This window comes from Phyllobates terribilis, unplaced genomic scaffold (genome assembly GCF_046119375.1).
Source record: "Phyllobates terribilis strain yellow unplaced genomic scaffold, ASM4611937v1 Scaffold_3__8_contigs__length_932513732, whole genome shotgun sequence".
Taxonomy (NCBI): Eukaryota; Metazoa; Chordata; class Amphibia; order Anura; family Dendrobatidae; genus Phyllobates; species Phyllobates terribilis.
In genome coordinates, this window is record NW_027362763.1 from 138,992,643 (window position 1) to 139,009,301 (window position 16,659).

Consider the following 16,659-nt stretch of genomic DNA (forward strand, 5'->3'; position numbering starts at 1 on the left):
TCCGCAGTGAACACTGATCGTGTGCACATACCCTAACAATAAAAATTTTTTTAAAAATTGTCAAAAATATTTTTTTAAAGAATCACAAAACATAAAAATGTTAACTCCTCCTCCTTATCCAATTTATCACATAAAAACTCTAAATAAACATATTGCCACATCCATAGAGGTCTGAACCAATCAGAGAAGACAGAGCAACAGCTTGAACCAATGATGAGACAGTGGGTGTGTCTCAGACCACCTCAGACTCCCTGTAGACACTGTAGATGAGCAGTAGTCACAGATCACAGCTCTGCTTTAATGAGGTTCAGCAAAAAATGCAGATAGTACTAAGGAAAATATATATATATCAACTAAGTATCACCTATAGGTTCTGACAGAGTGTCTATACTACTTACCTTGGGACGACCACCAGAAGTGTGATGAGATATTCTGAGTTCAAAACAAAGTCTTCTTTATTTACAATGTCAGCTAAGGTTCTCGTCAGTAAATTTCCCCTGTGGAATAAAGGAGAGATCTATTACTAGTATTTAGAAAAACAGATTTACAGAAAATTAAAGGGGTTGCCTGGGTGCATAAAAAGTTTTTTGTTGTAAAAATGGAAATTGATGAAACTTTCAAATCTACTTTAATGATGAAATCTGCACCAATGATTCCATTTTCGTATCAGTTTTAACACCCCCCGACATTTCCTCATTCGTTCTCGGACACAGGTAAGAGTATCTGACTAGTGATGAGCGAGCATACTCGTTTAACTCTTTCGCCGAGCACGCTCGGGTGCTTACCGAGTATCTTCGGCGTGCTCGTAAATTATGTTAGAGTCCCTGTGTCTGCATGATTTATGGCTGTAAGACAGCCTCAACACATGCAGAGATTGCCTGTTTGTTAGGGAATCCTCACATAAATCATGCCATAAATCATGCAGACGCAGGGACTCAAACTTAATATACGAGCATGCCGAAGATACTCGGTAAGCACCCAAGCGTGCTCGGCGAAAGGGTTAAACGAGCACGCTCGCTCATCATTACATCTGACCTCTGATGAAGGGGGCTGGCTGTCTATGTAAATTCATTAGCTAAGCCACTTTCTCTCCCTCTCCATCACAGCTGATGAGTAGACAGAGAATGGGGGGCTGGCTTTTCTAATAAACTTAGCCAGCCCCCCTAAAACATCAACACAGGGAGGGGAAAAAAAGCTCTTTCCTGAATCGGAATAAACACGCAGGAGAAGATACTAATTGGGAAACTGAGAATTGAAAATTAAAGAACATTAGTCAATTTTCAGAATCTATACTTGTATGATGTACAAAAAAAACATTTTATGTTGTAGAATGACTTCTCCAAGCGACTAGGTAAAACACTTCTACAATGTTGTCACATAAAGTACTGAGAAACTCAATCTCAAGTATTGAGGGCTGTTGGCTAACTTAAGAGGGAATCTGTCAGCAGGTTTTTACTATGCCATCTGAGAGCAGCATAAAATAGGGGCAGAGACCCTGATTCCAGCAATGTGTCACTTACTGGACTACTTGCTGTCATATTGATAAAATCTCTGTTTTCTCTGCTGCAGATCTTCCAGGTCTCTGAATACTGAGCTCTGTATAATCCCGCTCCTTACCATTGATTGGCAGAAAACTGCCAATCAGTGGTGGGGGCGTGGTTGGACTACCTGGCAGACGGTTTACTAGTGATAATCTCCTGCTAATAAAACAGTGATTTTATCAAAACTACAGCAAGCAGCCCAGTAAGTGACACATCCCTGGAATCAGGTTCTCTGTCTCTACATTATGCTACTCTCCGATTAGGTGACAAAAACTTTAAGACTCACTTTAATCTGCAATATATTTACTTACTTTACCTATTTACTTACTTTCCTTATTTATCTTTCTATCTTTCATTTTTCTCAGATTTCTGAGAAAGAAAACTTCAAAGTGTCATTGTATAAAACTAGACGCACAAAAAAGTATAGTGTGGGCCCATAGAAGTCAATAGACAAGGTATTGTGGATCCATATAGCACAGATCAGTAATGCAGCCATGTGCATGAGGCCTAATACTGTTACTATTATCAACAGATCTCCTATAGAAATGCAAAGTCACTCACATAAATCTCTATACATACACAGTTTTCCTCTCCAGACTCTGCAGATTGCTCTTAATATTGTTATACGTTAGTGCTCTAGACTTCAGATCTGTGTCTATTTGTGACATTTGCTGAAAAAAAAAAAAAGGTGAGACATTACAATATATTCAGGTCAATGGGTCCATCTCGACTATTTCTACTAAAGTTTACGCTAAACTTAAAGGGAATGTATCATCAGAAATTGACCTAGTGTTGAGATCAGGTTTTTGTGTCAAATGTTTTTGCCAATCTTTTTTTTTCTGTATCACAATCTGTATAAAGAAAAAATATATAGAAATCTTGTAATTTTCACACAGGCCACTGGAGCTTTTTTTTTTTTACTCTATCTTCCTGTTGTTTAAGGAAATGTACATATATATTAGCCACAATGAACAGACTACTGTATTGAAGCATATAATGAGCGTGTGCAACAGTTATTGTGAAAGAAGAAGGAGCTGTGGCATCCCCTATTGTGATTGGTGGATCCTGTGTAATCAGCTGGGTCATTGTAATCCTGCCTCTGATAAGGAAACTGCTGTAAACTCTTCCTGAAAGGAAGTATGTGTCAGGGGAATACCGCGACAGAGAGGGGCCAGAAGATTATGGCGTCTGATTTCACGAACTCCTGCACTGGTTAGAAGCACTTCACCATCTTACTAAACAAAACAGTGCAGGTTTTTTCTTTGCTAGCAGTGCAAGGGTTAATCTGTTCTGTTGAGAGCTCCTGGAGCTTTCCTACTTGGATTGTCTCAGCTGTTCAGTGTTGGCCACTCCCCTCTTCTATATATGCTCGCCTCTGGCACTTAGGAATTGCCAGTGTTTGTTCTTACTGCCTGGTTGGGAGTTGGAGGTGTAGTCTGTGGTTGGAGAAGGCATTTGGAGATTTGTTCAGGAGATTGTTGCTTGGAGCTTTGTTTGTGTGCACATCCTCATCCTCTCCTATTTGGTTTCTCCTTCGTTTAACTCCCCGGTGTCCCAGTCTGTTGTTTGGTGATTGTATTTTGTATGATTGTTATTTTCATTTATCCCTGTCCTTCTTCCCTTGTTTGTATGATTAGGTCAGTATTATCCTATACACTTCAGCCTGGGGGAGGGGACAGATAAGGGTTGATTTAGGAGCTTATCAAGGCACGTGAACCCGACATATCCCCCTTCAGGAGTAATCCGGGGAATAGGGATAGACTAGGGTGCCCCTAGTTCTAGGGACCTGGTTAGCGCCCAAAGTTCCAAGGCACTGTGTGACAGTATAACTCTATCAGAAATACAGTGGCCAGTGTGAAAATTGCAAGATTACTAATCTTGTTTAATAAAAAAAAAATAGCTAAAAAAATTGTAAAAAATATACATGTAAACACAAAAGTGTGATTTAAGCAATAGGTCATTTATTGATGATACATTCCCAGTAAAGAGTATTTCACAAGGACTAAATGTGATTAAAAGGTGAAATAAAATTAGAAAATAAAAATGGTTTCCTCGTTTGGGAACATATACTAACATGACCCCCTGATGCCTTAGCGCAGTGTTCCCCAACTCCAGTCCTCAAGGCCCACCAACAGGTCATGTTTTCAGGATTTCCTTAGTATTGCACAGGTGATGGAATTATTGCCTGGGCAGGTGATGCAATTATCACCTGTGTAATACTAAGGAAATCCTGAAAACATGACCTGTTGGTGGGCCTTGAGGACTGGAGTTGGGGAACCCTGCCTTAGCGGATGGGCTCGGGGAGTGCCGGGCTTCCGGTTTCACGCACTTTAAATGCATCTGTCAGAAATTGACAGTGGCATTTAAGTGGTTAACAGCAGTGATCAGAGCTCAACTCCACCTGCGGCTGTTTGAGGCAGATGCATGCTGAGTAATAGTAATAGTACATTACATGTCGAGAAGGGGTTAAAGAGGATAATTTTTTTTTTGCCTAAATGTTTGTATTTGGGGCGAATAATAATTTTTGCAATTGGGATCCATTAAAAATGTTGCACAGTTTGTTTTTTACAGGCTATTTCTCTGCACTTTAAACTTTGATGTGGTCATTAATCAGCTGAGAGGAGCTCAGAAAAAGACAGATAAAAGAGTTGCAAACTCTCCCAACAGAAGGAGCTCACTGATAGGTTCTCAAATGACTCATTCTACAGCCAGCAATAGACAGTGCAACACAAAAGCCATAAAAGGACCTCGCAGCTGTTATGGGGCCCGTGACCCTTTTCTTACAGTTTCTGTGTGGATTTACCCTTAGCGAAGGATCTACATTGGGCAAATGTGCTGTTAAAGTGGATCTGTTGCCAGGTTTCACAGGGAAAAACTGTATACATTAATAAATAGAGTTCTTAGACATGATGAGACTGGTGTACTTACTGTAAAATCCATATTAAAATGTTTTGTGAAAATTTAAAGAGGTTCTCTGATTTAAAAAAAAATAATTGGATACTAGAAAGAACAACAGCAGATAATACTCACCATCACCGCTGCAGCCAAACACTGAGCTCAGCGGCTCTGGTAATGTAGATGACAGGAGACAGTGAGCTCAGGGATTAGCTGCAGTGGTGATGTGTGCTATAGTTGTGATGTCACCACAGCAGCCAAAACACAGAGGCTGGAGCAGGGGTTGACGAGCTAGTGCTGGACCGGGGGAGGGCGAGTAATATCTGTGTTTGATTTTTGACTAGTATCTAATTATATGGAGATTACCCTTTTCAAAGTGGAAAACCTCTTTAGTCCATGTTCACACGTTCAGTATTCGGTCAGTATTTTACATCAGTATTTGTAAGCCAACACCAAGAGTGGGTGATAAATACAGAAGTGGTGACGTGTTTCTATTATACTTTTCCTCTGATTGTTCCACTCCTGGTTTTGACTTACAAATACTGATGTAAAATACTGATCAGATACTGAACGTGTGAACGTGGTCTAAGGGTTTCACATAAAAGAAACAAACAAATGTGTACAATACATGATTCCACCTCACCTTGGACAGAGAGTCCGTTAAATTCTTCAGTGGCTGCTTCACGGGATATTTCGCCATGTCCCACTCAAAACGGGCCAGGTAGCTGACCAAGTCAACTGCAATAACAGAAAAACAAAGGTTATAGTGGAAGATTTGGTGTTAACTTTATATACGGCTTTAATTCCCTGAAGGTTCTGTATTCCATCAGTTTTTCTATACTTTTATGAGCATTTTATAATCCAGAATATCGGATAATCCAGTATTTATAAGTATCACATGATTTCGGATTAAAAGAATTTCTATATGTGCCTCGGTTCACATGTTACTTTTTTTGTGCGGATTTTAAATGAGGATTTAAATCTGCAGCATTTTACAAGATGACTTTTAACTTAATCTGATATATATGCTTTGTTGTTTTTGTTTTGTTTTCTTTTTTTCGCTGTAGTTGTTTGTCGCAGAATCCATGTAATTTTTTGTTGGGTTTTTTAAATCCACACAGTGTCAATTTCTGTTGCAGATTTTTGGATGCAGATTCTATCCATTGATTTCAATAGAGATCTAGAATCTACAGGTTAAATCGCCTGGCATTGTTTTGTTGCATTTTTTGTTGCATTTGTGCAACAAAAAACACACACATAAAAAGACACGGATGAGTGAAAAAAATATGCATAGATTTTGAATCCAGAAGAGCTGCAGATTTCAGTTTGGAAATCAGTATGCAAACTTCACATGAACTCCTAGCTGCAACACCAGACAGCTGTAATACCAAATAGCGCCTATGAACAGGGGTGGCGCTCTGGTTTTTGAGATCTCAACGGTGTAGCTCCGTAAGAATTTCTTTAGAAAAATCCTAAACACAACTAGTTGCAAACACCTTCTCGAGAAGAAAAAGTCAAAGGGAATTTAACTTTATGTATTCTGCATTATAGCCCTCCACACAAGCCAACCCCTACGGCAATATTGTTGTTTCCATGACTAGACTATTAGTTAGCTCTAGGAAATTTTAAGTTATTTGGCTGCCATGATATCTAGAAGCCTTAGGTCATGGGGAACACCTTGAACAGCTTCCCAACATTGGACGCACTGGTATGTCCTATGTTGGGTAACCTGTGTATGATGACCTCAAGAGCTGAACTCGCATCCTTCCTGGCAGATGAGGAGTTGAACATCCATCCTTCCCAGCAGGTGAGGAGCTGAGCCCATATCCTTTCCGGCAGATGAGGAGCTGAGCCCGCATCCTTCCCGGCAGATGAGGAGCTGAGCCTGCATCCTTCCCGGCAGATGAGGAGCTGAGTCCGCATCCTTCCCGGCAGATGAGGAGCTGAACCACCATCCTTCCCAGGAGATGAGCTTAGCCTGCATCCTTCCCGGGAGATGATGAGCTGAACCCGCATCCTTCCTGGGAGATGAGGAGCTCAGTCCGCATCCTTCCCGGAAGATGAGGAGCTCAGTCCGCATCCTTCCCGGAAGATGAGGAGCTGAGCCTGCATCCTTCCCGGCAGATGAGGAGCTGAGCCCGCATCCTTCCCGGCAGATGAGGAGCTGAGCCCGCATCCTTCCCGACAGATGAGGAGCTGAACCACCATCCTTCCCAGGAGATGAGCTTAGCCTGCATCCTTCCCGGGAGATGATGAGCTGAACTAGCATCCTTCCCGGGAGATGAGGAGCTCAGTCCGCATCCTTCCCGGCAGATGAGGAGCCGAGCCTGCATCCTTCCCGGCAGATGAGAAGCTGAGCCTGCATCCTTCCCGGCAGATGAGAAGCTGAGCCCGCATCCTTCCCGGCAGATGAGGAGCTGAGCCCGCATCCTTCCCGGCAGATAAGGAGCTGAACCACCATCCTTCCCAGGAGATGAGCTTAGCCTGCATCCTTCCCGGGAGATGATGAGCTGAACCCGCATCCTTCCCGGGAGATGAGGAGCTCAGTCCGCATCCTTCCCGGCAGATGAGGAGAGGAGCCCGCATCCTTCCCGGCAGATGAGGAGCTGAGCCCGCATCCTTCCCAGCAGATGAGGAGCTGAACCACCATCCTTCCCAGGAGATGAGCTTAGCCTGCATCCTTCCCGAGAGATGATGAGCTGAACCCCCATCGTTCCCGGGAGATGAGGAGCTCAGCCGGCATCCTTCCCGGCAGATGAGGAGCTGAGCCCGCATCCTTCCCGGCAGATGAGGAGCTGAGCCCGCATCCTTCCCGGCAGATGAGGAGCTGAACCACCATCCTTCCCAGGAGATGAGCTTAGCCTGCATCCTTCCCGAGAGATGATGAGCTGAACCCGCATCCTTCCCGGCAGATGAGGAGCTGAGCCCGCATCCTTCCCGGCAGATGAGGAGCTGAGCCCGCATCCTTCCCGGCAGATGAGGAGCTGAACCACCATCCTTCCCAGGAGATGAGCTTAGCCTGCATCCTTCCCGGGAGATGATGAGCTGAACCCCCATCCTTCCCGGGAGATGAGGAGCTCAGCCCGCATCCTTCCCGGCAGATGAGGAGCTGAGCCTGCATCCTTCCCGGCAGATGAGGAGCTGAGCCCGCATCCTTCCCGGCAGATGAGGAGCTGAGCCCGCATCCTTCCCGGCAGATGAGGAGCTGAGCCCGCATCCTTCCCGGCAGATGAGGAGCTGAGCCCGCATCCTTCCCGGCAGATGAGGAGCTGAACCACCATCCTTCCCAGGAGATAAGCTTAGCCTGCATCCTTCCCGGCAGATGAGGAGCTGAAACCACATCCTTCCTGGCAGATGGGGAGCTGAGCACGAATCCTTCCCGGCAGATGAGGAGCTGAGCCTGCATCCTTTCTGGCAGATGAGGAACTGAACCCACATCCTTTCTGGCAGATGAGGAGCTGAACCCGCATCCTTCCTGGCAGATGGGGAGCTGAGCCCGCATCCTTCCCAGCAGAAGATCGATATGTTACACCCCAAGTATCTGCCTCTAACAGTGGTGAGCGGAACTGAGCTCCATTCGCTGCTGTTAACACCTTAAATGTAGTAGTCAATATCTTACAGCATCTATTTAGGGGGGGCGTGCGATTCCACTTGCCCATCAGCTCCCCCCCTACTGAGTGCCGATGAGTTGCCATGGCAGCCAGAGGTCGGCTGAAGGGCCCAATACCTGCCATGATGGTGCTCCTGTAAAGACCAGCATGTGACTGGTGTTCATAGGAGACTGTAGTGGTATCTGAGTGCTGTCTAATTTTTTTCACTGCCCCATGTACACCCTTCATCAAGATCAGATATGTCTCTGCGATCGTTCGGCAAAAAAAATCACGGGCATGTGAATGAGTCCATTCACTATTATCTGTGCAAATGGCAGATAGGACTCATACGAGAGAAACTGAATGAGGCCTAAGTCTGGGTTCAGAAAGCCATATTTCAAGTTCCGTAATGCCTAGGTCGCCTTACCGAAATTTATAGTCTCAAATATTCTTCTCAGGCCGTTAGTTCGGCTCAGGAGACCCGCGGTCAGTCGGGGCATTGCGGTATATATGGAGACTATGAAATACGGAATAACTGACGGAGGTCCTGAATGAGTTATCCCACTTTATTAGTTCACAATTTCCTAATAGGATATTCAAATATGGCTTCTCTGAGCGAGATGACCAGTTTATGAGAAGCTTGCTGCGACCCTTTGGCTTTTGGCACAGAGACGCCCAATAATTCTGAACACTGTGTCACAAATTACCTGTAACTAATATAAGTGAAGCTCTTAATTGTCTTAATCAATTGTAATGGGTCCCAGACACTTTGCTGCGGGCGTGATAAGGCACAGGATATGAGCTGTACATGGGGTTGTCTCTTCTCACTGATAGCTGACCCCAACTACTGCTTTTCCATCTCAGGTACTAGAAGAGCGGAAACTGATATGGCCAGAAAAGAGCACGAACTCGGCAACATTTCCATTCCTCCAGAAGTAAGGTATCCTGCAGGTAAATTCCATCTGTCTCTCGGAAAACTAAACTACAACACCCATCATGCACCATAATCCACTTGCCCTGCAAACCTCCTCCTACCTCCCGGAAACTCTAGCGCCTCTTCTGATTAGTAGGCCTGGCATCATGTCATCGTTGTGTAAGAAGATGGAAGTGTTGCCCACGTTTCCCCTTTAAGACACATGTATTGCTATAATGCATTTGAATGTGTAATGTGTTTAGTGACATATGTTATTACTAATAGAGTTGTAGTCTGCCATAGGGAGTTAATAGGGACAGTTAGGGTTAACGGTTGGGACTAGCCCAGAGTGGGAGGGGCTAAAGTGAAGGGACAGAGAAAGGCAGATAGGGCCCAGCTCACAGCAGAAGCAGACCTGTGGTCTGATCAGTGAACAGAGCCGCATGAATTGGGTGTCCCTGAAGTGAGAGGAGACCAAGGAAATAGATAGCGAGATCCAGAGTAGAGATCAAGGCAAAGTGATAGTTGGAGTGAGTGATTTACCGGAGACGGTATCCAGGTCAGGAGACAAAGCGGGACAGTTCAGAGTTCACAAGCCAAAGAGGTAACGGAATGTATTGGAACAGGGATCGCGAGATGAAGAGAGTGCCCCATGTGGTAGTGCCAAGGCATTGACAAACAGAGAAGCTAAGTAAAGGCCATAGTTGCATAAGTAGCTCCCCTAAGGGGAAAAGGACGAGGAACCAGAGGCAAAACTATAATAAGTGCAGATGTTGCAATCGCACCCGGGCCCTGGAGCCTAAGGGGCCCTAAGGGGCCAAAAAAATCCATTTGGCCCATATGAAACGACCACTTCTATTAAAGACTTGCAATAATTGGGAACCCCATTGGAGCTTTTGCATTGGGACCGATGAGATTCAAGTTACGCCACAGCGCGGAACCACGGGTTGAAGTACAGCACTCTCACTTACTGGACTGTAGTGCTGTTATTGGGGACAAGTGAAGCTCCCGAAACACTGTGCTGGGTGGTGAAGGCAGAGGAACTAATTGAGGCAGAATCAAGTGAGTTTAGGAAGAAGAGAAAGAATGTGTACAAAGATGTTCTCTGTGTTAAGAGAAACGTCCATGAAGTTTTGTACCCGCTATCCACTGTAGATACCCCTCTCAACATTGATGATCAGTAAAAGACAGTTTATTTTTGAGTAGTGGTCTCCTTCATTGAACTCTACAACATCTGGTCCTGTCCAGCCGAAGTCACCGACATCATGTGTCCTGCAAGGGCATAGCGCCTCCCACCACGTTACTGTTGCTGTGTGAAAAATGTATGACGTTGCGCCAGGTCTACTAATGAGAAGAGGCGGTGGGGAAGCTGACACGTAGGAGGAAGGTTGAGGGCTCTGGTTCGATGACTATGGACTACCGATGTGGTCACTGGAGCAGAGTCCTGTGAATCTTTTTGCTCATCTGTAATTTATACTGCTTCAGAGTTCATTGTGATCTGTTTAAACGTAAACTCTGCAGACCGGCAATTATATATCCGGTTATAGGGTCCGAATAAATTCAGGAGATTGCTCTGGGGGTCTGATTCATTTTCAAGGATCTGGTCAGAGGGACTGAATTTATTAAAGGGTTTGAAATCATTTTAGTGGTCTGATCAGGTGTCTGAAATATTTTAGGGGTCTGGTCTGGGGACTGAATTTATTTTAGGGGCCTGGTCTTGGGTCTATATTTATTTTAGGGATCTGCTATGAGGTCTCAATTAACTTTTGGGCTATGGTCTGAGCTCATTTTAGTTTAGGAGATTGATCTAAGGAAGGTCTGAATTGATTTAAAGCTCTAATTTGGAGTTGGAATGAGATTAGGGGTCTGTTTTGGGGTCAGAATAAATTTATTTTCCCAGTAAAAAATATTAATACATTTATTAATGTAAATAATTCTAAAAATGTTACAAAATATTAAGCAAATGAGTAAATGACACATTTTAGGCTATGTTCCCACGATCAGTTTTTGGTGAGTTTTTGATACTGTGTATTTTTGCTGCGTCTGAAATGCAGAATCTTACAGTTCTAGCAAAGTGGATGGGATTTATACAAATCTTCTGCCCTCTATGCTTTTACTTTATTCAGCGTAAACTTACCTGCAGTCAATTTCATGCGGTCAACATGTCAATTTCTCTTGTGGGTACGCTGAATTTTATATGCAGATTTCCCCCTTAGGGCTCTCTGACACTGGTGTATAAATCGAACAAGTGTAATGCGAGAATGCTGACCAATATTATACAATGATTCAGTGCTTATCTGCGAGTTTTTTCTCAGCTCGGAACGGACTGAGAAAAAAAATTGCAGCATGCTGCAATTGACTGTGAGAATCGGATAGCATTTGCCAATGCAAGTCAATGGGTGTGAGAAAAAAAAAATCACACTGCATACAGATCATCCATATGCCGTCTGATTTTTGCGGACATATCTCAAAGGAAATCCAACATTTCATCAGCCGAGGGGGGACCCTGCTGTGATGTCAGTAAGGTTATCACAGTTCACAGCCGCTGAACTGCAGTAACCTTACTGGCTAGGTGCAGGAATTCTGCAACATCAAAAACTCACCAAATACTCATAATGGGAACGGAGCCTTAGGCCGGTGTCACACTAGCGAATCACACCCGATATGAGAGCGTTGGATGCGATATGCTAATGACACTCGGCTCCTGCTCTGCTGCGAGCATGAACCGAGTGTCAGTGCTCTGTGTTCGGATCCTCTCACATAAGCGGATCGCAGTACAGCTGTGGGGGAGACTGAGAAATTATTTTCTCCATCTCCTGTGTTGCCGGCGTCGGCGGGAACTGAGCTGCACTCGGGTGATATCTGAGTGCAGGGCGATGGGTGTTGATTATATGGGTGAGTGTGATCCAAATCCAGCATGCTGCGTTTTTTTTTCCCGTCCGATCGCAATCTGATCGGGGCAGGAAAAAAAACGCCACTGAGAACACGAGCACAGGATTAAATTGGTACACATGCAATCTGATTTTTAATCAGATTGAATTTGTTTGATTTAATTGCAAGTGGGAGCGAGCCTTTATTGTTGATATTTAGCATGGACCTTCCGCTGGCCATAACCCCAGGAAAGAGAACCAAGAGTGGACTGAGAGCAGCGGCTGTAACCACACCCCCGTACTGTCTGACAGCCGATTCTGCAGCGCATGGCCGGCTGTCAGTCAGTGCCGTGGTGTGGTTAAGCCGCTGCTTTCAGTGCTGTGAGCGGTGACTGTAGTTGCTCTGGCCACGCTGCATGACTGAAAGCCGACGGCTTCCGAGATAAATAAAGTTCATTTTCTCTTGAGTTCCGCACTTTCAGTACTCCGGCCGGGCACCTTTATAACACTATTAACCTTCAGATTAACCCTATATCTGCAGGTTAATAACATTTTCGGACCTGACAGGTTCCGTTTAACCGCTTTGAGACTTTGAAAACCTCCCTGGTTAAAAGAAGCTGAAAAAATGAACATATGATTAGCAAGTTGTTTTGACATTGAAGTGCATATGTTCATTCTTTTTGGCTTTTTTTAGCGCTTTCTTTCTTAGGCAGAATCCGATCAAAAAAAGACATTGTGTGCACATACTGTATCTTAACTAAAACCATCTGAGTATCCTTGAGCTAGGATGTCACCATGCTGGACACTAGTATACAGTATTCATGTGCACAGTGGGATATCGTGATTCCACCATAGACAGTAAGCCCCACGCGTTTCTCAATTGGCCAGAGGCGACCAGGCATCCAGTTGTGACTGCAATCCATTACTACTAAATCACTGAGAATAATGTGGCACTAAGCAAAGCAGAAATGGCATCCATGAAGAATTTCTATATGTTTTCAAGAATTTTATACAATTTTAAATAATCCTATTTTTTTGTAAAGAGAAGGCCTACTTTGTGCTCATAAACAACCAATGAAATTGGCGGTTATGGGGAATCGCTGTTTGTTCACTACAGTTAGAGCTTGTTCACACGCTGCATTTTTGCTGTTTTTTTATCCTTGAGTATTTTCCCTCAGAAAAACCATAACATTTTACAGTATCTGCTAGGTGGATGAGATTTCTGAATTCTCGTACACCCGCTGCTTGCTTGTTCTTTGTGGATTTGAACCATCAAATAGTTTTTTTCAAATCGGTAGCATGTCAATTCTTTCAGCGCTTTTCACCTATTCAAAAGCATGGGATAAAAACGCAAGTAAAAAAGCATAGAAAAGCACAGAAAACTTTGCGTTTTTCCTGCTTTTTTGATGCAGAAAAAGTTGTTGCAAAAATACACCATGTGAACATATCCTTATATAGAATGAAAGCCAAGACTCTTCTAGATGCCATTTCTATATCCACGATTAGATAGGACTCAACTAGTGGAGTCGGAAGAACCTGAGGAACCTGGAGAACCTGGAGAACAGAGGTGAATGGTCAGTTTTTACATAGCTGTAACAGAAGAATGGAAAAAACCCATAACTCGGCAGGAGTGTTATCTGAGTCATACGGATATGGTGACCAGGCTACGAGGCCATTATGTGACACATCCATCGTAACCTGATCACTGTACCCCTACAACTAGAGCCGTTGTCTCTGGAGCACCGGGACCTGGACAATCCATGCTGAAATAAAACCCACGGCACACGGGCAGTTTACATACTGTGTATGTGTTTCACTTTCTTCTTCTTCCCTGAAAAAAATCAACTGTGAGTAGAGTTGGTGCGAATCGATTTGCAGGACCCTGTTTAGCGGCCATGTTATTAATCTGTGACCATTGGATGGGACTCTGAGAATGGTCTCCTATTTCCCCGATGTTGTGCCAGGCCGGCTAATCAAAAGAAGAGCCTGACGCAGGGTAGTAAGATCCACATCTAACGGTGGTCGTTATTTAATTATATAATTAATTCACCTCAATCCTTATATCTCACATTAAATCGTTCCTTCTCTGACTCACTGTCTTCCTTTTCCATTATAACCTAGTCCCATTCACTGTTATAGAACTTCTCTTGAGCTGCCCCGTCTCCTAGAGCACTCTTCCCTGTCCTACTAAACTATCCATCAAAATCAATGTCTTTATTTTTTCTCTGAAGTGATGATATCTTATTCTCTTATATCCTTTCTCATCCATTATTATTGGACTTCTCAAGAGTAACCCCTGTCCCGGGGAGGATTCTTCCCTGTCATACCAGATTATCCCTCAATACGTAACCATCATCTCTATTCCAATGCCTCTCATAATCTCTTCCCTAAATTTGGAATCCAGAATTCTCATCTTAACCGCATACATTAGACTGTAGTCGGCGATATTGGTGGAATCATCTGACAGTCTAATGTGTATAGGGGTGTCCTGACTCTCCCCTAGATGATGTTGGGGTAGATGAGGATCCGGCCAGTTGGATTTACAATGATCCATTTGTTCTCTCTGAGGTAAGCTGCCGCCAGAGTAGTCTGGCACTGGCTCTCTCATACAGAACATAAGAGTGGTTCCAGTGTATGGTGGAGTCAGGTGAGATAGGTGTTGGTCAAATTACTGTATTGCTGACAACGATCTAATCTGTGTTACACCTTAACGGCGCAGTCAGGTGGCCGTGTCACTCGCGTGAGGATCGCACCGAAATCCTCGGACTGGCCGTCGGCTCTTCTGACCTGAGAGTGACAGCATGTACTGTATTTCTATGCAGCTGTCATGCTCAGGTTAGGAGAGCCAACAGCCAGTCCGAGGATTGCAATGCGATCCTTGCGCGAGTAATATGGCCGTCTGACTGTGCCTTAAGGCCCCCACACACATTAGACTAATGTCAGCCTAACACGCCGATATCGACAGGTTCAGCTGACACTTTCATGTGTATGGGGGCGCCAGCCGATGATTGTCAGCGGAGATGTCAGTTGGGCATATCCAATTTCGGACTGCCGATCACATTGTTCTCTTGGAGATAAACCAGCAGCGGCTTTCTCATTGAGGACACAGGAGCGCTCGGACGAAGGGAATGTCAGCTGAGATGGCTGTCTGTGTATGGTCGGCTTCAGTCCTTATTACAGACCCATAGCCACTGTACATTGCCTTTAGAGGAAAATATCTGCATAATATGGTATTAACTGGAAAATGCTATAAATTTTTATTTTATGTTCTAATTATTTTTTTCTTATCAGAATTATACCAAATCCATAAGAAAAAGCTTCCATCTGCCAGTGAAATATAATTTAGGTCAGAAACGGAGATGTCGCTGAAGTCAAAAGGAGAATAGACAAAAGCATTAGATATGGACATACCAAGGGGCAAATTTGGCAATGGCATTTATGGGCAGAAGACCTAGGACCTGCCGTGGTGGTAGGTTGCATGTATGAAGTACATACAATAGTCGTCATACCTATGAAGCTACAATATGGATATACAAGTTCTCACCTCCATTTGCCAGTAGGTTTTCTTGGGCTTTCTCTGCAGAGTCAACCATGATTTCTCCAATATACTGAGCAATTTTCTTAATTACACTGAATGGAAGAAAAGACAGCAGGGTTAGCAAGAGCAAGCAATAATTTTTTAGCTGGGTGGGTTTATTGTGTTTTTTTTGTGCAAAAATCTGCTGCAAATAAGTTTGTGCACACTGTCCAATAAAAGAAGCAATTTTTGGTTGTGTATTTTTTCCCCATTTGTTGCAAAAATGTATTTGGCTGAAAATCGGTTCCAGTTGATTTAATGAGGTTGTTTCAGATGAATGAGCCATTTGCAGAACTTTCTGCAACAAAATATGCAACAAATACGCAGCATATGAACAGACCTTTATGTGGAGCCAGAAAAGGGCATGCAAAAATCACAATTGGGGTTTTTTTTTTTTAAAAGGAAGGAACCTGACATGTGAAAAAATGCTACTAACCTTCAGATATGGGGTTCATTTGCAGGTTAATAGCATTCTGATGCTGTGCAGCCGCCGCACTGAAAACCTCTCTGCTGGGAAGAAAATAACTTTACTCCTCCCGGCAGCCTCAGGCTTTCAGTCATAGAAGCACGGCTTCAGTCACCGCTCAGTACATAGTGGCTCAAACCACGCCCCGGCACTGACTGACAGCCGGCTCTGCACTGGTGAACTGCTGAGCCGGCTGTCAGTAAGTGCCAGGGCGTGGTTACTGAGCAGTGACTGAAGCCACGCCAGCCCATCCCATTGGCTAAAAGCCCAAAGCTGCCGGAAGGAATAAAGTTCATTTCCTCCCAGTAGCGGGGCTTTTAGTGCAGTGGCTACACGAATGCTATTAAGTGCCTTCAGAACACTATTAACCTGCGGATTAACCCCATATCAAAAATAAGATTGACCAAACAAGACAAGTCTTTACTGTACAGTTGGTTTTTATATTCCTTGGATATTCTATGAGAACCAGTGCATCTACATTTTAATATTTCTGCAATAAAGATACATTTTTAATTGTTTGCCATCGCCGGAGGACCCTTTCTGCTTTCTTCATTTACTGCACAACCATCACAACGCCTAAGTATAACAGACAACTTCCGCTCCCCCATAACCTTCCTCCCTACCATCACTGAAGGAGAGCTTTCTCATCTCCTGTCCAAATCCCACTTCACCACTTGTGCATTTGACCCCATACCTTCCCACCTCCTCTCTAACCTCACCACCACGCTTATCCCAGCCCCAATCCATTTCTTCAACCAATCATTAACTTCTGGTACCTTCCCTACTGCTTTCAAACATGCCACAATC

General features: G+C 44.0%; 1 protein-coding gene across 1 annotated transcript in view; it reads right to left on the reverse strand.

Annotated features, from left to right (window-relative positions):
• ATP6V1C2 (ATPase H+ transporting V1 subunit C2) overlaps nucleotides 1-16,659 on the reverse strand; it is a 68,328-nt gene that overhangs the window by 21,348 nt on the left and 30,321 nt on the right. The window contains exons 4-7 of the mRNA XM_073672970.1: nucleotides 15,354-15,439; nucleotides 5,080-5,174; nucleotides 2,121-2,212; nucleotides 399-497 (exon numbers count right to left, since the gene is read on the reverse strand). Coding sequence (XP_073529071.1) covers nucleotides 399-497; nucleotides 2,121-2,212; nucleotides 5,080-5,174; nucleotides 15,354-15,439 — 372 coding nt within the window. The remainder of the gene's footprint in view (nucleotides 1-398; nucleotides 498-2,120; nucleotides 2,213-5,079; nucleotides 5,175-15,353; nucleotides 15,440-16,659) is intronic.